Source organism: Colletotrichum tamarilloi (assembly GCF_030869305.1).
Source record: "Colletotrichum tamarilloi strain Tom-12 chromosome Unknown Scaffold_28.1, whole genome shotgun sequence".
Taxonomy (NCBI): Eukaryota; Fungi; Ascomycota; class Sordariomycetes; order Glomerellales; family Glomerellaceae; genus Colletotrichum; species Colletotrichum tamarilloi.
Genome location: NW_026849411.1, coordinates 283,151 through 303,162, shown reverse-complemented (window position 1 = coordinate 303,162; position 20,012 = coordinate 283,151). Strand labels below are relative to the sequence as shown.

Below are 20,012 nucleotides of genomic sequence, written 5' to 3'. Positions count from 1 at the left end.
AGACAATATGTAGTTCTGCCATTGCACATTTGAAATCTCAATCTTCATTTCGCGTCATCAGAACTTCAGTCGCAGGAGCAAACTGCACCTGTGATGCTTCACTCACTACGATGGTCGGCCTGGGGCCCAGAATACTGGGCCCTGGTCGGCGGCATCATCTCCTTCACCGCAATGGTGGTACTCCTTGCCCGCTTTGACGGCAAACCAATTTTCACCTGGAATGGGGTGACGCTCAACGCGGTAGTATCGATCTTGTCAGTAACGATGAAGGCCGCTGTCGCATTCGTCCTCTCAGAATGTCTAGCGCAGTGGAAATGGATCCTCTTCACCCGCGAAGACCGGCCGCTCATGGATTTCGACCGTATCGACGCCGCCACCCGCGGCCCTCTTGGAAGCTTGCGGATTATTTTTCGGACGCGAGGCGCGTGAGTTCACCTCTTCCATCATGTTCTGACATCTCATAGAAGAGTCACTGACGACTTCGGCACCAGTTATGCCGTCCAACTCGGTGCTATCCTGACCCTGCTTGCCGTCGCTCTCGATCCCCTCGCCCAGCAGGTTATCCAAGTTCGAGAGGGCGTTGTCTATACGCGAAGCACTCAGACAGACAAAGGACCACTTGCGCTAAACTCCGGCACACAGACCTACTCCATGGGCACAGCACAGGTCACAGAATTATCGAGGCAAAACTCTACCACGACGGAGTACTGGGTTTCAACGGACACGCCGCTATCCATGCAAGGCGCAATCTTGAATGGACTATCCAAATCACGCTGGGAAGTAGAACAGGAGGCATTGATCCAGTGCCCTACGAGCAACTGCACCTGGGACCAATTCAAGAGTCTAGGGATCTGCCACAAATGCAACGACCTCACATCAGAGCTCAAGCAGGTCGGGGGGTTCGGACAGGCAATCATTGCGTTGGCGAACACCACATTAGCTGGCTATAAAGTCCCCGGAACAGCATTCGTCCTTCCAAACGGTCACTTCATTGCCAATATCGATGGCTGCCCACCATACAACGGGCGTTACGCAGAATGCGAAAATAAACAGCCATTGGGCGTCTACTCGGATGACAAGTACACGACCACATCGTTCGGAACCGGAATCCCTAGCAAAACCAACTCCATGAAGGATGTGGATACGCTCTTGTGGTCAATGAGTATTATTCACCCAGATATGGAGGCGCTCAATAAGTCGACCGGCTTCACTCCCGGCGAGTCGGACAGGGGCTCTACGACCGGACTCAAACTTTGGCCAGACATACCGATGCAAGCTACCGAGTGCGCGCTCTACTACTGTGTCAAGCGGATCAATTCAGCGGTTGAAGGCAACCAAGTCAAGGAGAACGTCACCGAAGCACTAGATTCGAGACGAGATCCGGATTCGTGGAAACGCTCCTCAGAGTACGAGGACGGCCAACCAGAAAACATCATTTCCAAAGAAGCAAATGGCACGCTGGAGTTTGATAAATATTGGTCTGCTGTTTACAATACCGACCTGAGGCTCGAATTCCCCAACATCAGTAACGAGGGCTACTACCGAATATCCCAAGACTCTGTCAAGTCGATGAGTGCGCACATGCAGGACTTGTTCCGCACCAATCTTTCAGGCACTCCGGATCAGAGAGAGGAGATCGAGAAGGTACTGGGATCTGATGCAGTTGGCTTAAATGGCGCGTCGTTCGGGCCGTTTGAAGCGGAAAAGTGGTCGATGAAGGCTACGCCGCCGGCGTTGGACGGTCTCTGGACTTGGACCAGGCACAATATCACCAGCACATTTTACACCCTAGCAACAAGCATGACCAACGAGATGCGGAGGAACTATGCGCCGGGTCAGAGTCTGAAAAGTGGCCAAGATACAGATCGTTTTCAGGACGGTTCCTTGAGTTACTACGGCAAGGTGGGCAAGTCCACAGTACTGTACCACATCGAGTGGCCGTGGATTGCTCTCCATGGCGTGATGCTTATCTCGGCGATCGCGTTTCTGTTCACAACACTCGGTAACTCCAATAGTCGAGGCAACGTACCATTGTGGAAGAGCAGCTCCTTGGCCGCCATTAGGCATGGGCGTGATGTTGGTGGTGTTTTAAGTCGCACCACCACCATGGGTGAGATGGAAGACACTGCGAGGAAGGTCCGCGTGAACTTGCGCGGAGAAGAAAGCGAGGAAACCAAATCTTGCATTGACCGTACAACTGGCTCAACCCCGTCTGAACCATAACTTTCTATAGATCGATCGTATACTGAAATTACCCTATCAAAATCGCGTCATGGAGCAAGCCATAGATCCCAAGGCTGCTTGATACTTGAAAAGGCTGGCTAATACTTGTATCTGAAGTGAATGTTCTCTCTGTCCGTCATATCTGCCTCGGCATTCAACTTTCCAAGACGCTCACTCTCCCCTTTGGAAATCCCTTGCTCGCGAACAAGCCTGTCCCGCCTCTTGTTCTCCCAGATGTCTTGAATAAAAGTCAGCTTTCAGTTTCGAACCGATTGACAGCAGCATCGGACAGACACTTACAATAGAAACGCCAGGTAGCCATGCTGCAGAACTCAACGCAGTAGAGAACAGCACAAGCAGTGAGACCACGAATGTACTTTGGAGCGTCAGACGCCACAAACATTTGGGCGCCCACCGCGTTACCAACACAATAGGCGACGAACAGGACTGTAGATGTAACAGTCTTCTTCGTCCTCCCCGCAACGTTTGAGGGCAAGAAGGTCCAGATCACTAGATCGTGTTAGTACTCGGCATTGACGAGGGATAGACACAATATTAGTGAACAGCAGGAAAACTTACTGAGACCTGGCAAGGAACCAAAGACCTGCAGGATGTACATTCCCCATCTTGTCCATTTCATAGAATCCGTGGGAAGAAATGCCAGAGCCATCATGCCACTGAAAGCTGGTACGAGAGAAAACATCATCATCAAGACTAAAGAGTCCAGTGGTCAGTTGGTGCAGGATTCAAATTCTCGTTTTGACAAACTTACATCTGAGATTTGGCTTCTTCAACGTGACGAATCCAACTACTAGAAACCAGACAATGCTCACGCAGTAGTAAGGAGTGGAGCCCTTCAGCAACGTCTCCAGCGGGGTGAACCCAAATGACTTCCAGATCAGTTTCGAAAAGGTCGTGTTCGCTCCGTTCGGTAAGGCATTGATGATGGTAACGAAGAAGAAGAAGTACGTTTGAGGATCTGCAAACGCAAGTGTCAGGTTTCGCTCGTCGTTGAAGGTATTTGCAGGCAATTCTTACCCCTGAATGTCAACCACACTTGGTCCCATTTGAACTCGGATCTCTTTTGACGATCAGAACCTGTCTGGTTGACGATGACGCGGGCCATCGCGGCTTTCTTCTCTTCTTCATTGAGCCATCGGACTTCGCGGGGCGTACCGAGGATAAACCAGACGAGGATTCCACACGCGATGGTCAGGCCGCCGAGGAATAAAGAAATTCCCTTCCACTAAGAATGTCCGTTAGCCAAGGATCGATCGTGAGCAGGATCTGGGCTTAACTTACTGCAGCCAAACCACCCGGGTCTTTCTGAGCGTGCAATCCGATTCCATACATGCATAGCCCGGTGATGATGTTCATTCCGGCGTTGGATGTGCCCCAAATCAGAGACCTCAGGGTGTGCTCCTGAGAAGTATACCATGCTCCGGTAATGAGCATGAAGGTCGGAGAGATCGTGCACTCAAGAGCGCCCTGCAGCGTTCGAAGGATCATGAGGTGCGCAAAGTTCTTAGCAAAGGCGATGCACAGAACAACGACACCCCACAGTACCATCACAACCGACAGGAACTTGCCGGTATGACTCTTCTGTATCAACCAGTTTCCTGGGAACTCGCAGACGAGATAGGAGAGGTAGAAAATCGTGCTCAGCCAGTTGAATTGTTCGCCCACGAGACCGGTATCTTCTCGCAGACCGAAAACAGCTTGGACGCTGAGAGATGTCTTGTCCGCTTGCTGCGTGCCATAGCACACCCACATCAATGGGAGGAGCCATAGGTCGATCTTGAACCGAAGTTTTCGGAAGTAACGGTCGGAGTATTCGGTCGCATCTTCGATGGTACCTTCGAGAATTTCGTCTGGCTTACTGGTCTCGTCGACTTCATGAAGCTTTTTGGTATCGGCTGCGGAAGCCATCTTGGTAACGGAAGTTGGTCGAAGTGCGGCGGCTAAGGATAACCGGATGTGAAGTTTCGTGAACAACCCTGTTCAGATTCCCACTTCAAGATCAATTCAGGGGTCCACTCAACTACGGAGAGAAAGTCATTGTTTATATTCATGACTGTATTCAAGAGCGTTCAATTGATCTTGGTTCTACAGTCTGCATGTGTTATCAAGTCGACCACTGGTCCTTTGAGCCCCTGGTTCCATTTTAAGATATTTCGGCCGGATCTCTTCCGGGCAACTCCAGCTAAGGTACCTTAGTGCGGTCGCCGCGATACCGGAGATAACGACCAGGCCACATTCCTGGTCGCAACAGCTATTCTTCGATAAGAGTGGCCGCGTTGTAAAGAGCTAGGTATCTGCTAGGCGAAGCTCTTCCGATTACGAGCAGACCACGGTCCGGGATCCGGCCGAGCTTACATGGGCTCGTTGATTATGATCGGTCCAGGGGACTACGATCGCCTGTAAGATTGTAAACATGATGATTAGAGATCAACTTACATGTATGTATCCCTTTAGGTTTATTGAACTATCTTGTCTATCACGAAGCAGTAGAGTCGCACAAAGTCTTACAACGCCGATTTCGAGCAAGGCTCGAAAGAGACCACACAATGGCCAACCAAATCCAGTCCCCCATCGTGGATGCATCAGGAAAGACAAGGCTACGCGAATCATTAGAGCGCGCGAAGAGACGTCAAGGGCCCAGTGTTGGCCAATGGCTAGAGTTTCCAGGCTACTCCTTGGCGAGGACAGTGGCGCCTTTGGGTGAGGATGTGAGTGAATAGCCTGGCTCTGCCATGGACCTCGCATGCTGACTGAAGCTTACAATACAGTGGGTTCTCATAGACACGGAGCACGGGAACATCGATGACAGCCAGATGTATCTCCAAGTCGGTGCGATCTCATCTTCGGGGGCGTCTCCAATCGTGCGGATACCAGCTTCAGAACATTGGATGATAAAGAGAGCTTTGGATTGTGGAGCGCATGCCATCATGGTTCCAATGTGCGAGACCAAGGCAAGTCTTTGCCATATTCCGCCAAGAAACCGCCTTGAACTGATGTCATATCAATCAGGAGCAAGCTGAAGCCATCGTTCGCGCTTGCAAGTATCCCTCCTCGCGCTGGCCACAAGGTCTTCGAGGCGCGGGAGCTATGTTTGCCCCCGCAGCTTTCAACCAAACCGGCCGAGAGTACCTTCTTACCGCCAACGACAACGTTATGGTTTGCGTACAGATAGAGAGCCGAAAGGCCGTAGAGAACGTGGAAGGAATCGCGACTGTTGACGGCATCGACATGTTATTCATCGGACCCAACGATCTTGCTTCATCCATGGGTTATGTGGCATTTGACCATGCCTTAATACCAGAAGTTCAGGAGGCGTCAGCACGCGTGCTCAAAGCAGGGCTTGATTCTGGGAAATATATCGGTCATTTTGCTATTAGTGCCGATGCTGCGGCATTGAAGTACGAGCAAGGGTTTCACTTCGTAAACTGCGGAGCCGATATCGTCGCCATCACAGCTTGGATGTCAGAGGAAATGGCCAAGTTGAAGGACTTGGTAGCGGCTATGGGGAAACAAAGCAGCGAGGTTGAACAAAAGATCGACGGAAAGGAGGGAAACGACGATTCAGAGGATAAGTTACTCTCAACTCAGAGCAAGTTTGGCTACAGTTAAGGACTTAAGGTAGTCGAATCATTGATAACTAAAGGTACTCTCTTTACTCAGTCGCTGGTTGGTTATCCAGCACCCACCTCACTCCATCAACAACGATCTCTGGCTGTGTCATCTGCACGAAATGCCCACTCTCCTTCGCAAACACAGTATCACTCTTTCTAGAGAGCTTCAGAAACTCCCTCATGAGCTTCTCAGTTTTCGCATCAACGCCCGCAATCATATCTCTCACATGCTTCCTCTCCTCCTCCGTCCCGTTCCCCTTCGCGACACCCGCAGCGTAAAGCCCGCTCCAGTCTCTGCTTCGCGTGCCCACAATCACATACACTGGCTTGTCCCCAAGAAGCGGCTGCCTCTTTGCCAGGCCCTTGCTCCTCAGCGTTTCGAAACTTTGCGAGTAACCCTCGGAATCCTCTCGCTGCGCAATTAGTTTGTGCTTCTCTGTAGCCTCTTCCGCGATAAAAGCGTCCCATTCTTCCTTCGTGAGCTTATGCGACGTCGTCAACCCCCAGCCGTCGTATGTCTTGACTCCTGCGGCGATCTTTGTCCAGAGAATAGGATCGTTGACGTCTAGCACGAGCGGCGCCGTCTCATGGTTCGCATCCACAAGGACCAGACCCGCGACCTGCTTGGTGCCTTTGAGGGCAAAATACTCGTGCGTGAGCACACCAGCCCAAGAGTGGCCCACGAGAACGAGTGGGTTAGGTATGGGGGCGTGTTCGATCAAGAGGGCGAGTTCTCGGGCAATGTTCTCGGCTGTTGGTGGGTTGGGTGAGGGGTCTGAGTGGCGATTGCCGGAGCGGTCATACGTGTAGCTCCGCACCTGAGAGGGGCCGAGAAGCCGTATCACAGCTTGCCAGTTGAGGGCATCACTGGCTACACCGGAGACAAAGAGTACAACGGGATCGGTGGGGCTGTTGGGCTCTGGACCGTGGACGTAGAGAGCTAGAGAGTGGGTGCCGATATTGACGAGGCGGCCGTTTGGGGGGAGGGTTAAGGCCATGGCTGGAGAATTGACGTGAGACGTCTAGGTGTTCTGTACGATCTGATAAAACTCGCGGACGTGCTAAAGCGTCGAAAGCCACGGTTGGCAAGTATCTGTGGAATCAAATGTCTGAAGAACGCAAGTAGATATTTGTAATAACAATATTGAAGACGATGAAGAATGATGAAATGGCTTTGTAATATCACCAATCAGCGCCCTTCTGAGTACATGTGAAGCCGCGCCGTGCTGCACGGCCCACTATTGCTTACGTTCGTGATTTTCGTGCTTACTTCTGCTTCTTCTTAGCGAACTGCTCTCCCTGCCAAACCTCCACGCTCGAGATCGCGCAATCTTGTGGCATAGCTTACTTCGGTTAGTCCTTTCAAGTCATACCCATACGAGCTATCGTGGATTCATCCTGACCACGAAGCAAAAAGCATGGGATCCATACAGCCATCGTAATTCGTCGTCTCTGGCATGGAGTCGGTGGTGCTAGGATTCCAGATTCCGCTAGCAACGTCAACCAAAGAGGACGATGCGACCTCAACATCAGCAAAGGGTCTTTTGTTGGCCCTGAGGGGGTTCTCGGTTGAATGTCGGCCTTCATTACCACGATAGGTGAGCGAGTCTCCAGCAATCTCGCTGCGGCGTCGAACTAGCAATTTCTCAATGATTTCTCGGCTTCTTTTGGCCCCAGACCACCGAGGCTCTAGGTCTTTGAGCGATCGGGCACACTTCTCGGCATCTTCTAAAAGAGCTGGATTGCTGCGATCGATAGGCACTCGAAGACTGAAGTTGAAACTTTGTGAGCATTTGCGGCCAATGTGATAGAAATTGCTATCACAAGTAGGCGCCAACTTACAGGATGATACCCGACAGCGTCAGATAGTGGATGCAGATAGCCAGATGGTGTGAAGCTGGCACCAAGTCTCGAACCAAATCAGCGACGTAGATACAGCCTCGTGCAGCATTGATGCATTGATCGATGGCTCCCGAGACGTCCACTTCGTCTCGTTCTGCGGAGTCTTTGGGATAGTTCAGGAAGTATCTGTAGTCTATTAACAATGTCGTTCCATGATCACATATCAGGAACTCATTAAACCTACCGGTATAAGTTGATAAGAGATCCTGCGTGTAAGAAAAACGTTATCACACAATGAACCATGGATATATCCCCGTGGCTCTTATTCTTTCTGTTTGCTGAGAATTGGATTTCCCCGGGCAAACTCTCGAGCCACTTTCGAAGAGCCTGATCATGAGTATCAACGCGAGCCAAGAACCTATGAGTTCTTTCTGCATCTGCAGAGGCGATCTTCTGTAGGTTCAGGGGAGAGCTGAACTCTTGGATCTTGCCTGCAAGCCGGCAGAGTTTGGCAAACGCTAAGAAGCCGCTCATGGAGCTCGTTGTGGCTTCTACGTCGACAGCGTGTCCGCTCTTGATCCCAGACATTACATCCTCATCACGTACGTCCAATGGTAGCTCACAGTAGCAGTCTTCATCTTTGACCGCGAGAGGACGGCCAAGGCAAATCGATGTCGTTCTGCAAGGAGCCACGGGTTATTAGCCAAGGACCAGGCGTTACTAGGATGTAATGATACTGGAGTTACAGTACCTGTCCAGCGTGTATACACACCACCACACTCTGCGAGACTGCTCCTGAAGAGGAAAATCCTTAGATTTCATTAGAAGCGGTGACTGCTGATTTACGACAGCGTTCTTTTCGATCAGCAGGCTATCGATAAACAAACGGAAAGGAAGTCTTACGGAGTGACCACTAATGTGTAGCCCCATGTCGATTGCCGCCCTCACGGCTTGTCCGGCTAAATTCCAACTTTGAGACACAGTATTCCACCCTGCGGAGCACATCGACAAAAGTCCAAGACACTGAACTTTCTCAATGGAGGACTCTCCAGTTGATGCAGACAAGATGAGAAGGGCCTTTTGGTAAAAGTCGATACCGGGTAGCCCGCTCTCCAAGTTGGACGGTAATAGCCCTGACGCACACGCACATACGGCGAAGAAAACCATAAGAAACCTTCCTCTCTTAGGTGAAGAAGAGTCTGGCCCGGCTCTCAGAAGCTTCTGATAACGATTCATAAAGTGAGGCTTGATGAGAATAGGGAATATGTAGTGGAGCTTGTCGAAGTATAGGCTCACAAGCAGGTCAGAGACATATTGCGGCGGGCGAGGCAGGCTTTCTGGTGCAGGTATGTACGGAAGAGGAGGCCAGAGTTTTCCACGAACAAATGAAGGGATCTCGAGGTCTGGCAAGTTTGGCGTTTCGTGACTGGCTCCTGTAGAAGATGGCGTGGTTGTCGCCAATTTCGGCAGGAGGTTTCTTGCGGCCTCTACGATAAGATTACTCGCTGCACCACCCACAAAGCTGGTTTTGGATATTAAATCTCGTGTGTTGCATATGAGAGTTTTTAAGTGACATACCGTAGGCGGCCATAAGAATCTCGTACCAAGGCACCTGCTTGGCTGAGTTCCTCGGCGGCTGGCTTTGTCAACCTGAAGGTACTTTCTACAGAAGTAGAATCATCATTGTAATCCTCGCTGTTATCGGGTGAAAATAATTCGGTTTCATCGTCTATTGCGCCTGTGTTGACATCCAATTCAGCAACGCCTGCGTACGCATTCGGGTTTGCATTCGTTATTGACTCTTGTCGAGGAGATGCAGTTGCTTGAGATAACAACGCTTCAAGTCTTGGGAAAGAATTGATGATCTCAGCTGGGGAGACACGACCAGAAGGCTGATTCTGGCTCGCTGGCGCATGTGGCTGTTTGTTGAGGACGTCGATAGACTGTGATAGCTGCCCAGTGAGCACTTCTAGACGTTGACAGAGTGTATCCATCTGTTGGCATCGTGCTTCAAAAGACGTCACGTAGCTGCTCTCCAATCAGACCTTCATGCATGTAGAAAGGTGCCAGTAGAGAAGGCAGGCGAGTCTTACTAACGACTGGCAGAAGCGTTGTCTTTTGTTCCGGGGAACTCGCACGACTGATCACGAGAGCTACAGTTGTGACAGGGTTGTTTTCCATCGCATTTGATCTTCATCACTTTGTCAGTCTTCGCGCAATTACAAAAGTAGGCTACGTAAACGCAGCGATAATTCAGTATCAAGAAGCAGACCTTTTTACGCCGGCAAGCAAGACAAGCTCGCCAAACCCGGCTACCGGCCAAGTCAGCGGCGGGTGGACCTTCAGGCTCGATGCCGCTCAAGTCTTCTCGGACGGACATTGTAGACTCAGTCAGAATTTCGAAGCTTAATGAGAACCCTGGCCATCACCAAAGTACACGTAAAAAGTCTCTGGAAGTCATGTATACGTCAACATTTAGAAGGAGTGAGAAAATCACCGTAATCCGGAGGCCGACCGGAGACGCCCTTATCTGCGACTAACATAGCGCCGCTCCACAATACCCCAGGCCCCCACCTTCTCTATCTTGTTGGTACTAGTCCAGGGCCAGCATCTGCGACGGGAGTCAACGTCCAGGAGGCAGATACAGGAAAACAAGTTTCCATCACCCAAACGAGGCTACATCTCTTGGTTCCCGTTCTGTGGATCGTCGAGCAGGCTGTGGCTCTATTAGTTTTTAGCTGCAAATTCACTGATGTGCCCGCTTAGCTTGTCCTGACCCTCTGACCTGGAGTAATGTCTGCTAGTGCTGATGACGGGAATGAATCGACGGAGCCTAAATCGGGTTTCTCGCATGTCGTATCCCGATCAACGGGTAAGAAGAAATTCTATGCTTTTTAGTATCAATAAGTATACTGTTATCGATTAAGGCTGCTTCCACCTCACTTGGGCCCACAGCCACTACTCGAAGATACCATCCCTCCTACTTCGCCGTGGCACAAACGAACTTCAATCGAAACATATAAGAACGAGGGAAGAAATGACTTGAATAACGCTGCTACATGGAGGTCTCGTGACCTTTGGGAATAAAACCTTCTCTGCTTGCTTCTCATTTTGTCGAGATGTACTGACCTAAGTCACTTTAGGTAGGTAATTGTAATATTGAGCCATAAAGGAAGCATTTCCCGACGGTGGCCACTGCGTATTGACAATACTCGCGCGGCGTATATACTGTCCTACGTAGGTATTGAGATACATACATACTTCTTCTAACGTCAACTATATTGGTAGTCCTCGTTTCTCCCGAGTACCGAGAGTGGTATCACTGCGCCCCGCAATGCTTTGAGAAGGGTAGGGAGACCAACCATAAAACAAACCTCTGATGAGAGGGTGTCACCGAAATCAAATATGAACAGGCGTTCATTCGCTTGTAAACGTAGATTTCCGCCACCATATCTACCCTCCACAAAGGGTGTCTCCTACACCCAAGCAGTGACGACCTATGTGCAGATCACGCAACATACAGCGCTATTGGGTACCCCACGGAACAGAGAAAGTCCATGCCCAAGCCGAGACATCCTTATAATACAACCGACTGTTGGTGCTCCTAGCCAAGCGATATCAGGGCCCCAAAAGCCCGCAACTCGTTTCTTCAGATTGCGTTTGGACTGGTTGATGGAATTCGTCCTTGACGACGAAGGCGTATGATCTGCTAGCTGAAGCCCGGAGGTTGAGGGTTGTGCCGCGTCTTCTGCTTGAAGAATACTCCCCACTATGAGCGATTCAACATTGTCTGTATATCAAGGTTTCGTGTCCACAACGTCTTCTCTGCATAAAGGTGTCAGCAGCTATACACCAAGAAGAACATGACACTACTCACACTGTCTTAAGCTCGTCGTCTAGTTTTCTTAGACGCTCTAGGGCTGCTTTGCTCTTTCCAAAGGAGATGAATTGAATACTGAACCATCGACGCTCGCGCTTTCCCACTTTCTTCTTCAGCCCTTCGACGAACTGGGTGATTAGATGCACGACATTGTCAGTCAAATTCGACCCCTCCCATAGACCATCGGTAAGAATTAGAAGTGTTTGCATCTTGCTGTAGTTTTTGTAGGCGTCGAATCTTCGAGCAAGAGTCGTCGCCATGTCGGTTCTACTACGGTCGTCGATGTTTTGGTACGCATTGCTGAGAGACTGTGGAAACTTTGACGGCATCTTTCTACCTTTCGCTTCGAAGACGTTGTTGTCGGATCCCAATGTAAATACTAGGCCCAATCCATTCTTGTCCAAAGTGCCAATCATCATCGCCAACGTCAGAACCGTTATCTTGACGTCTTCCCAATGACTTTTCATAGTAGCAGCGTTGTCAACAACGAAGATCTGAGCGTCCATCAGTAAACTTTAATGAAATACAGGCATTCGTGGAGATGTCTTACTATATCTCTATTCGAAATGTACTGCGACATGTACCTGTCTTCTTCTCGGGCTTTTCTTACGATGGAAGCCCAGACACCTTGGTTCTCTGCCCAAGATTGGGAGCGCCTATGATACTCCTGCACTATAGCAATCTCATGGCAAGAGGGCGCCTTGGACGACGTCGCGCCACCCTCTATATCAACTGGATCTTCTGGTTCAGGAGAAGGGTTGAAGTTGGAGTCCTCCGGCGTTGGCGGTCGGATGGACACCCCTGGCAGTGGCGGGCCGGGTCCTTGAGATGAGCTGTCGATATCTTCTGGTTCCTCGGCTAACGATGATATTCCCAGACCGGTCTTGATCACTTCCTCGCGGTTAACAGTTTTTCCACTGACTATCTTTTCGAATCGCACAGACTTCCTAACGCGATGACTTCGAACTGCAGAAGAGGATCGATTACGCAGAGATGGCGTCGGTGAAGAGAGTTTGGGATCATTGGCCCTCTTGCTGTCGGCAGAAAATTGTGAGAATGGAGCTGCAATAGATGGAGCAAGATTGTCGAGCTTTAACAGGGCTTTCAGTGTTTCCTCTGACTCCTTCTTCAACGTTCCGCGCTCTACTTCTAACCGATATGTGCTCTCTGCCTCAGAAACAATCCGGTCCAGTTCTTTGCAGAGTGCTGTGGACGGAAATCGCCTTTTCGGGTCTTCAACAAGCATGTACTGGTCAACTAGGTCCAGTACAGCACAGGATATCGTGTCCGCTCTGCGCGATGAGTTTCGTAGATAGGTGTGCCACTCTAGGACTTGGGGCAGAACTTTGTGGCCATCATGGACTGCATCTTCGCAAGCAGGAACCTGCTCCCCTGGACTCTGGGTGTTGTGTAGTTCTCGTATGGCATATCCCCGCCGCTTGTTGTAGTTATTATACGGCATGCCACTCCTGCCTACCTACATGGAATTCCTGGTGTCCCTTGAGTAGTTACTGCGCCTTTCACCAGTACTGTAGCTTGGTTTGGATAAGGTACACTAGTTGCATTGTCTCTAGCGGGATGGAAATCCCAGGATCTAGCGATAGGAATGATGCTGGAGTGCAAAAAAGCTGGTCAATCTTCTCCCCCAGAACTATCCTCATAGTCCACATCGCTATCGCCCCAATTGAGATCGATTCTATAGGAACCAAGAATGCCGCGAATACTGCTCTCCAGGGTTGACCTTTCAAGAAGCAACTCGTCTCTCATATTTCTCGCTTCTTGTTTAGGAATCGGAAAGTCTGTAACATTCTCAACCACCATTTCGACTACCTCCTTCGGTAGGCCCTTCATTTGTCCCTCCCTCGATGTGAACTCTGCAGCCCACCAATCAGCTTGTTGCGGAGGCACATTCGCTGTCGACAGAATTTTAACTCGTGGGTCAACCAAGTAAAGAGTCAAAACTTTCCTGTGCCCTGGCTGAGTCGGATCTTTCAGCTGGAAGGCAGACTCCTTCTGTTGCATAACGTTGGGATATACCAATACCAAACCCTCCCGCATTGTTGCGGATCCAATCTTCTGCAGCGACGGAGTCTTATGCCTGAGCCCAAAGATCTCATCGAGGGGCCTCAGATCTCCTACCACAAAGGTGCAGTCTTCCTCAAAGTTCAAACCCTGAAATCGCGTCTGAAAGGATACATCCGAGTCTGTAACATTCTCATCTTCGAAAAAGTAGACTGCAGTAGCCACGATGTGCTCGTTCAGTGCGCCGTCTAGACCAAACTCATTCTGCAAATCGCAGATAGGGTCCTCAGGAGTCGGGTACATTGCTCTAATCTTGACAACGATCTGAATGCCGCCCGCCTTGCTTAACATGCCAGTAAAGTTCGCAATCCCCTGAGGTGTAACAGAGTTGTTATGTTCATGACTTGATCGGTGGAAAGCTCGATCTTCCTTCACCTGTGGCTCAGGTCTGTCAACAACCCTAAAATCACGAAGCCACTCATCTGTCCTTCGTTGCCACTCATCATTATCAATGACACCGTTCATCAAGTCATCCCTGATATTGAGCGGGTCGTAGGGAGGTGTATTGGGGTATTTCCAACCTGCTTCAGTACAATCGATGCGCAAGTCGCAGCGCATGGTGTGGTCGTAGACAGAGGAGTACACCATATTCCACATGGGCATTATTTGCGTGATGATGTTTTCCAAAACAGAGTAGACGGCTCTGTGTTCCCTGGGGTGTAGATTGTTGATGTAGCTAGTGATCTTTGCGTTGATGCCGTCCGGGAACTCAATATTGCAGGGAAGCCACTGAGACTGACTTGAGAACAACGTATGATAGATGCCGTCAACATACTTCTGTGTCTCTTTCTGGCCCGGTATTTTTATTGTGATTCCCTGGGAGATATGGCTAAGACAGTTATGAAGATCGATTTCGTGGGTGGGTAGCACCCGAGAGCGACCAAAAACGAGCGGGTACATTGTTGGGTCAATTACGTTGATCACGTTGTCCTGTTTCTTGCATGTAGAGCCGTTAGCTTCTGCGAGGCTATTTTTCTTGCCTGAGCCCCTGTCGGTTTTGCGAGAAAGGGTTCGTTCAATGTTGCCAACGGCCTCTTGGAAAGTGCTCTTCATGTCTGATGAAATGACCCTGTCTGATCGGGCAATGCGCACTTGTACGTCAAGAACCGGAACAACTCCCGTCTCGTTGTATAGCCTCGCTTTTTCCTGGAGTTCGTCTATACACTGAGCAACAGGTCAGTCACCATGTCTAGCATATTCTTGGCAATTCTTACATATTCAAACATTGCATCGGTGAAGTCGCCATGTCGAATTTCGCCAGCTCTGTGCCAATCCCTTCCCATAAGATTATCCTTCCAAGTTGCAAGGGCCGCCTCTTGGAAAACTTTCTGGTTCCAATCCTCCTCGAGTGTGAATTCTTGAATGAAAGCTATCATGCATCGCTCACGATTTGTGTGCGGCCACCGCTGTTCCCAATCGCTCACAGCATCGGGAAAATGGTCTTCGGGCGTGTGATTTAGGGGAAGACCGAAGCCGGGCAACTGAAATTTACTGCTTAGCTGCGCCCAGTCGGGCACACGATGACGTCGATCGTAGCCGCGTGAGTCAATGCCACTTACCATGATTGGGCCTGCCTCACTGACTTCCTTTGATTTCATGATGTATAATTCTGCTATGATTGATACGACCGATGCGCGCTCGGGCAGTTTGTTATGCTGCCTTGTGAGATGCCAGGTATTGAAAGAGGAGACAGATGCCTAGGCAGCACTTGAGAGAACGAAGCATACGTTGTGGGGATCGTAGATTTAGCGTGATCCTTCAGCGAGGAGCCACTACTGAAGTAGTGCCGCACTGTGTTCAATTAATTCTGTTTCTATTAAATCTATGAAACCTAGAGCCTTATTTTCGCTCTCTATTCTAAACCTATAAATCAGTACTTATCTTTCTTAACTTTTGAAATTTAGTATTAGTTTTCCATAATTGCGATTTTTTTCTTATTAGTCAAACCTTTAAGTTATTTTCAAATTGTTATTGCGAAGATTTTTCGTAGACCATCTTCCAGCCTGAGAAGTGGCTGGATGGGCTGCTTGTGGGGGCCTGCGGGTTGATGCACTCTTCAACAACAATACCTGGTTTGACGGCGTTTCTTTCGTCTTCGATCATATGGCAGCAGCTCTTTTCCCTACATGCGCATGGAAGAAAATGAATTGATCTAACGCAGTCATATAAATTCAATAATGTCACGTTCAGCTCTTTAGAAGACAGATTTTAGAGCATTTTGGCAAGCCACGCTATGAGATATTTTGATGACAACCAGAATCGTCTTCTTCTGCAGCTAGCTGAGCTCAAACTAATGGCTGATAAGACAAACCCATGACTCAACGGCAGGGACTAATCTGGTTCCTTTTGTAAGGATACATCCATTACGACATTTTGATTTTCAATGTTTCCGCAGAATAAACAAGTTACACAGTGAAGGTGTCATCGACGGACGCTATAGTAATTAGTCAGTGGACAACCCTTCACCAGTCAAACCCGCATTGACTTTGCGGCGGCCGGTCACTGTATCAATACGATCGGGCTCCTTCCTCAATGGTACTGGTCACTTAATCAGGTGCAACAGCCTTACGTTGTGAACATGATGTTCCTTGTCTCGTTGAATCTCCTATCTATATGCAGATATAGACTCTGAGATTGAGAATGGTCCGGTTTTGGCCAGGCTTCCAGCAAGAGAAATATCCTTCACAACGTATTTGTGGTGACGGACTACGTATGTTTGAAATTCTAACGTGAGATCGAGAAACACTGCTACAGATACATATATTGACCCTTAGGTTATCGATTCCTTGACAATGACGGCCATTTTCGAGAAGAAAACCACTTTCTTGGAAGAATGAACATAGATTTGGGGGATTGTGAAGAACAGTGAATGTCGTTGTTGCCTCTCTTCATATTATAGTTCAGGAACAATGAGCTATTTTGGTCTACGTAGTTCAGAATTCGACCATGACATCAGAATCGGAAAACTGCTCACTACCGAACGTCGTCGCGGAGCTCGTATCATGTACATATTGTGCATCAACTGGCCCCAATGAGTTCTGTTAGTGAGTGGTCTCGAGAGGTTACATCCAATCACGACCAACGTGAACATTGTATGACCCGCTTCCATACCTGTCTCGTAGTAAGGAGGTAAGCTTTGCAGGGTCGATATCTCTGGCAGAGATGTCCTGAGACATAGGGGCCCATCAATGGATTCATCATCACCATTTAACGTAATGAGGTGAGTTGGTATCTCGCGTTGAGACATGACAGGTTTTGATACGATGTAAGAACTTCCCAGAAAAATGATTGATCTGGAGAATGTGTGTATGCGGCTGGTAATTCGCATAGATTCCGATAAGCTAGCTCTCGAAGGGCTGGACTGCTAGATATAAGATGAAAGTACTTCTCCAGAGGAGGCGACATGCAGATGCTTCTCCGTCATCCTTCGCGTCCATTAGCTCCAACCCACGGAGTTATACATGCCCTGCGAAATGTAAGAATACGTAAGAGGGATTCCCTCACCAGACCCGATCTGCCTTAGAAGCGATTCGCCATCGTTCTCAACAATAGACCTTTCAAAACCTTTGTAATCATAGACTACTGAGAGAATCGATCTTCAGGGAAGGACCCAGACTGTTTGGTTACCTTCGGTCGAGGAATGCACATCAATGAATATTCTCTCATCATCACCACCTTCCGGCTCATCGAGCTCGAAGTCGTCAATGAAACGCAAACCACTTGCATCATCACTAAGGCTTGACCTTGGTCCGCCCGAATCCAAAACTCGTCCAGCCACACTGTCTGATGTCTGACGAATGCCCTTTTCCCACCAAATCTTACGTACTCGAAGACCTAGAACGAAGTCATCAGAGTCTTCAACTCCGGCCTCGCGGCTCAGGCGGGTTTCCTTTCTGACATTTCCGCCAGCCGACGTTGCAGTATTCGGCTCTGTCAGACCTGCTTCTGCACCGTCTTCTCCGACTGTATTCGACTTTGAAGACCAGCTTGCCCCAGTTGCAACCATAAGGCCAGTGATCATGTAAACTGGTACTTCCAGCCTTCTGGCGGTGACATAGGCTCTGACCTTTGGTATTCCAAGGGATTTAGCCATGTATTCCTCATCCGGCGCGAAGGTCCGCGTGAGCAACTCCTTCACGGTCAAGAACCTTCCAGTACCGCGAGAGCGGCTGAACTTCGCAGATAAGCCACCCAAACCGAATATTTTTGCCCAAATCCCTGCTTCAACCGATCGGAGCTCACTTTCACTGCGTGTGAAGCCACGTTGTCTATGCGGCCCGTTTTTTGGATAAATTGCATCTTCGTCGATCGATTCCACCCTTCGGGCGTTTAGGGGGAATTGCACGCCCTCTTCATCAAGTCCTTTTAGGATTGTACCGAGCGTAAGGAATCCATTTGGAGGTGGGGGATGGCGGAAGTCGGGACAAACGTGATATACAGGCATGCTCACCGACTCGGTTCGGGAATGCGGGTGGTATGTTGATAATTTAATGCTAATTGGCCTCGGTTGTACTCAGGGAAGGAATGATGCGGTGCTGAGACATAGCCCATGTATCTTAGAGAACTGTCAATGGGACGGAAGCCTCGACTCGAGGACCGTGAACTCAGGTGGTTTAAGTACTCATACTGTACACCACCTATCCATGTTGCAACTACTGACCTGCTTCGACGGTCTCCATTTGGCCCGGAATCCTGACCTTGGGCTGAAATGGGCACCAACGACGTTCCTAGCCGGGCATAATAGGGCGGGGATGCAGAGGCGGTTGACAAATTACGAGTACATATACGCTTGAACGTATCACATGCATCTGACGTGCATGAACATTCGTAAGACCAATTATACAGCTTGGTCGCTGGGAGGCGGTATCTGGCCTCGTGACCAGTCACTCTTCTTTCCCCTCACTGAACCGTTCGAATCGTCGAACACTGCTTTCTACCTTAGTTTATTCTCATGACCATGGCTACCTTAGTTGTTGACAGCTAATCTGTCACTCCCTCAGAGCTGATCCCTTCCTTAAGTAGCCGGTAACTCAATTTCCTCTACGCATAGCGGCTATCCTGAAGCCTACCTTTGGTAGGTAGTTACCGGATACAGAACTGTTGAGGCAACCTATTTCTTCAAGTACCCTCGTGTATTCAGCCTCATTTCAGAATTTCTCAGCGCTCTAGGCTTATTGTACGTCTCCAACGCTCATTCTCCCTCTACCAGTGCTCTTGTCGAACGAGATCAGAAACTGACACTTTCAGAACGTCGCCACTTCTCTTCCGACATCACCAACTCCTCGCCATGTCCAATCTTCCACAGTCAACCCAGACGGAGCTCTTCTTCGCCGATTGCATCGAGTTCAACCTAATCAGTAATCTCAGTGACCTTTGCAGCGATTGCATCGATGGCCCTCGGCTTGAGTTTTCAGCCGGACCCTCCAACCGCCGGAATGACCATCGGGTCATGGATTTCCAACTTAGAAAAGCTCTCAAGCAACCAGATAACATTGATCGCATACTTGACTTGGACTTGCTCGAAGATGAGGACAGTATCTTCCAAGCTATCAACCTCCTTGAAGATATGTGCTGGCTGCTAGATAGGCTTTCCCTCTTCATAGCTGAGTTACCACAGACGGACTCTGCTGCGAAATACGCCAACCTGGAATTTCTCATAGGGCAGTTGGAGACATCCGACATGGATCATTTTCAACTTTTTTCCGGGCCCGACTCTACGCCAGCATTGTTTAGGTATCCTCCAAGGTCCCACCGGACCAGGGGAATACAAATTGTGAAAGATTTCAATAGGTTCTTGGATCAGCTCCCAGGATCTTACATCGACCCAGGTTTCATCGTTGAAACATCAGAGACTAAAAAAGGGCTAATTGCAGAGGAGCTGTCCAGAGGCAGTCCTATCTCCCAGTATCAAACTCAAGAAGAAGCTGCGATCAAGGCAATATTCTCAAGGTTCTCAATATGTGGCCACCAGAAATTGAATGACCATGGGATGCTAGTGCAGCTACCAACAATCGAAACCATAACATCAGATTTAAGTCCCTCTAGCGACATTGCCTTAGACCTGTTCCTCACCCCTTGCGAAGGTTCAACCCAATGGCAGGAAGTCCAAGTCATGCGCGTCAGGTCAGTTAAAACTTCCAATCGTTTATACTGCTAGCCTTCACTGAATAACAAATGAGCAGCCGCGAAGATAATCGTTTACCTCCAAATTTAGAACCGTCAATTTGCGGTGTCATTAACAATGCATCGTATTACGCCAGTGGTCTGCGATTTCACATGTGGGATCGACTACCCCATATTTCAGAGGACGACTTTGCGATCCCACCCTACGACTTTGTGGAACGAAAACGCGG

At 49.3% G+C, this 20,012-nt stretch overlaps 8 protein-coding genes across 8 annotated transcripts; 2 read left to right on the top strand and 6 right to left on the bottom strand.

Annotated features, from left to right (window-relative positions):
• Positions 1 to 93: 93 nt before the first annotated feature.
• On the top strand, positions 94 to 2,223 carry CTAM01_08261 (uncharacterized protein; the record flags this gene model as incomplete). The annotated part of the gene is made up of 2 exons (XM_060524282.1): positions 94 to 425; positions 492 to 2,223. 2 exons carry the CDS (start codon positions 94 to 96, stop codon positions 2,221 to 2,223), a joined length of 2,064 nt encoding a protein of 687 aa, XP_060381125.1.
• A 98-nt stretch (positions 2,224 to 2,321) lies between these two features.
• CTAM01_08260 (uncharacterized protein) lies at positions 2,322 to 4,152 on the bottom strand (the record flags this gene model as incomplete). The annotated part of the gene is made up of 6 exons (XM_060524281.1): positions 2,322 to 2,461; positions 2,524 to 2,733; positions 2,803 to 2,937; positions 2,996 to 3,202; positions 3,262 to 3,469; positions 3,526 to 4,152. The coding sequence occupies 6 exons, from the start codon at positions 4,150 to 4,152 to the stop codon at positions 2,322 to 2,324; spliced, it is 1,527 nt and encodes a 508-aa protein (XP_060381124.1).
• Positions 4,153 to 4,790: 638 nt separating this feature from the next.
• Positions 4,791 to 5,853, top strand: CTAM01_08259 (uncharacterized protein; the record flags this gene model as incomplete). Its single annotated transcript, XM_060524280.1, has 3 exons — positions 4,791 to 4,952; positions 5,013 to 5,069; positions 5,254 to 5,853. The coding sequence occupies 3 exons, from the start codon at positions 4,791 to 4,793 to the stop codon at positions 5,851 to 5,853; spliced, it is 819 nt and encodes a 272-aa protein (XP_060381123.1).
• Positions 5,854 to 5,896: 43 nt separating this feature from the next.
• CTAM01_08258 (uncharacterized protein) lies at positions 5,897 to 6,853 on the bottom strand (the record flags this gene model as incomplete). The annotated part of the gene is made up of 1 exon (XM_060524279.1): positions 5,897 to 6,853. One exon carries the CDS (start codon positions 6,851 to 6,853, stop codon positions 5,897 to 5,899), a length of 957 nt encoding a protein of 318 aa, XP_060381122.1.
• A 395-nt stretch (positions 6,854 to 7,248) lies between these two features.
• CTAM01_08257 (uncharacterized protein) lies at positions 7,249 to 8,519 on the bottom strand (the record flags this gene model as incomplete). Its single annotated transcript, XM_060524278.1, has 4 exons — positions 7,249 to 7,624; positions 7,698 to 7,883; positions 7,942 to 8,376; positions 8,449 to 8,519. The coding sequence occupies 4 exons, from the start codon at positions 8,517 to 8,519 to the stop codon at positions 7,249 to 7,251; spliced, it is 1,068 nt and encodes a 355-aa protein (XP_060381121.1).
• A 743-nt stretch (positions 8,520 to 9,262) lies between these two features.
• CTAM01_08256 (uncharacterized protein) lies at positions 9,263 to 10,077 on the bottom strand (the record flags this gene model as incomplete). Its single annotated transcript, XM_060524277.1, has 3 exons — positions 9,263 to 9,725; positions 9,791 to 9,888; positions 9,970 to 10,077. 3 exons carry the CDS (start codon positions 10,075 to 10,077, stop codon positions 9,263 to 9,265), a joined length of 669 nt encoding a protein of 222 aa, XP_060381120.1.
• Positions 10,078 to 11,494: 1,417 nt separating this feature from the next.
• On the bottom strand, positions 11,495 to 15,221 carry CTAM01_08255 (uncharacterized protein; the record flags this gene model as incomplete). Its single annotated transcript, XM_060524276.1, has 5 exons — positions 11,495 to 11,522; positions 11,575 to 12,071; positions 12,188 to 13,054; positions 13,408 to 14,823; positions 15,219 to 15,221. The coding sequence occupies 5 exons, from the start codon at positions 15,219 to 15,221 to the stop codon at positions 11,495 to 11,497; spliced, it is 2,811 nt and encodes a 936-aa protein (XP_060381119.1).
• A 1,352-nt stretch (positions 15,222 to 16,573) lies between these two features.
• On the bottom strand, positions 16,574 to 16,987 carry CTAM01_08254 (uncharacterized protein; the record flags this gene model as incomplete). The annotated part of the gene is made up of 2 exons (XM_060524275.1): positions 16,574 to 16,697; positions 16,743 to 16,987. The coding sequence occupies 2 exons, from the start codon at positions 16,985 to 16,987 to the stop codon at positions 16,574 to 16,576; spliced, it is 369 nt and encodes a 122-aa protein (XP_060381118.1).
• Positions 16,988 to 20,012: the final 3,025 nt, after the last annotated feature.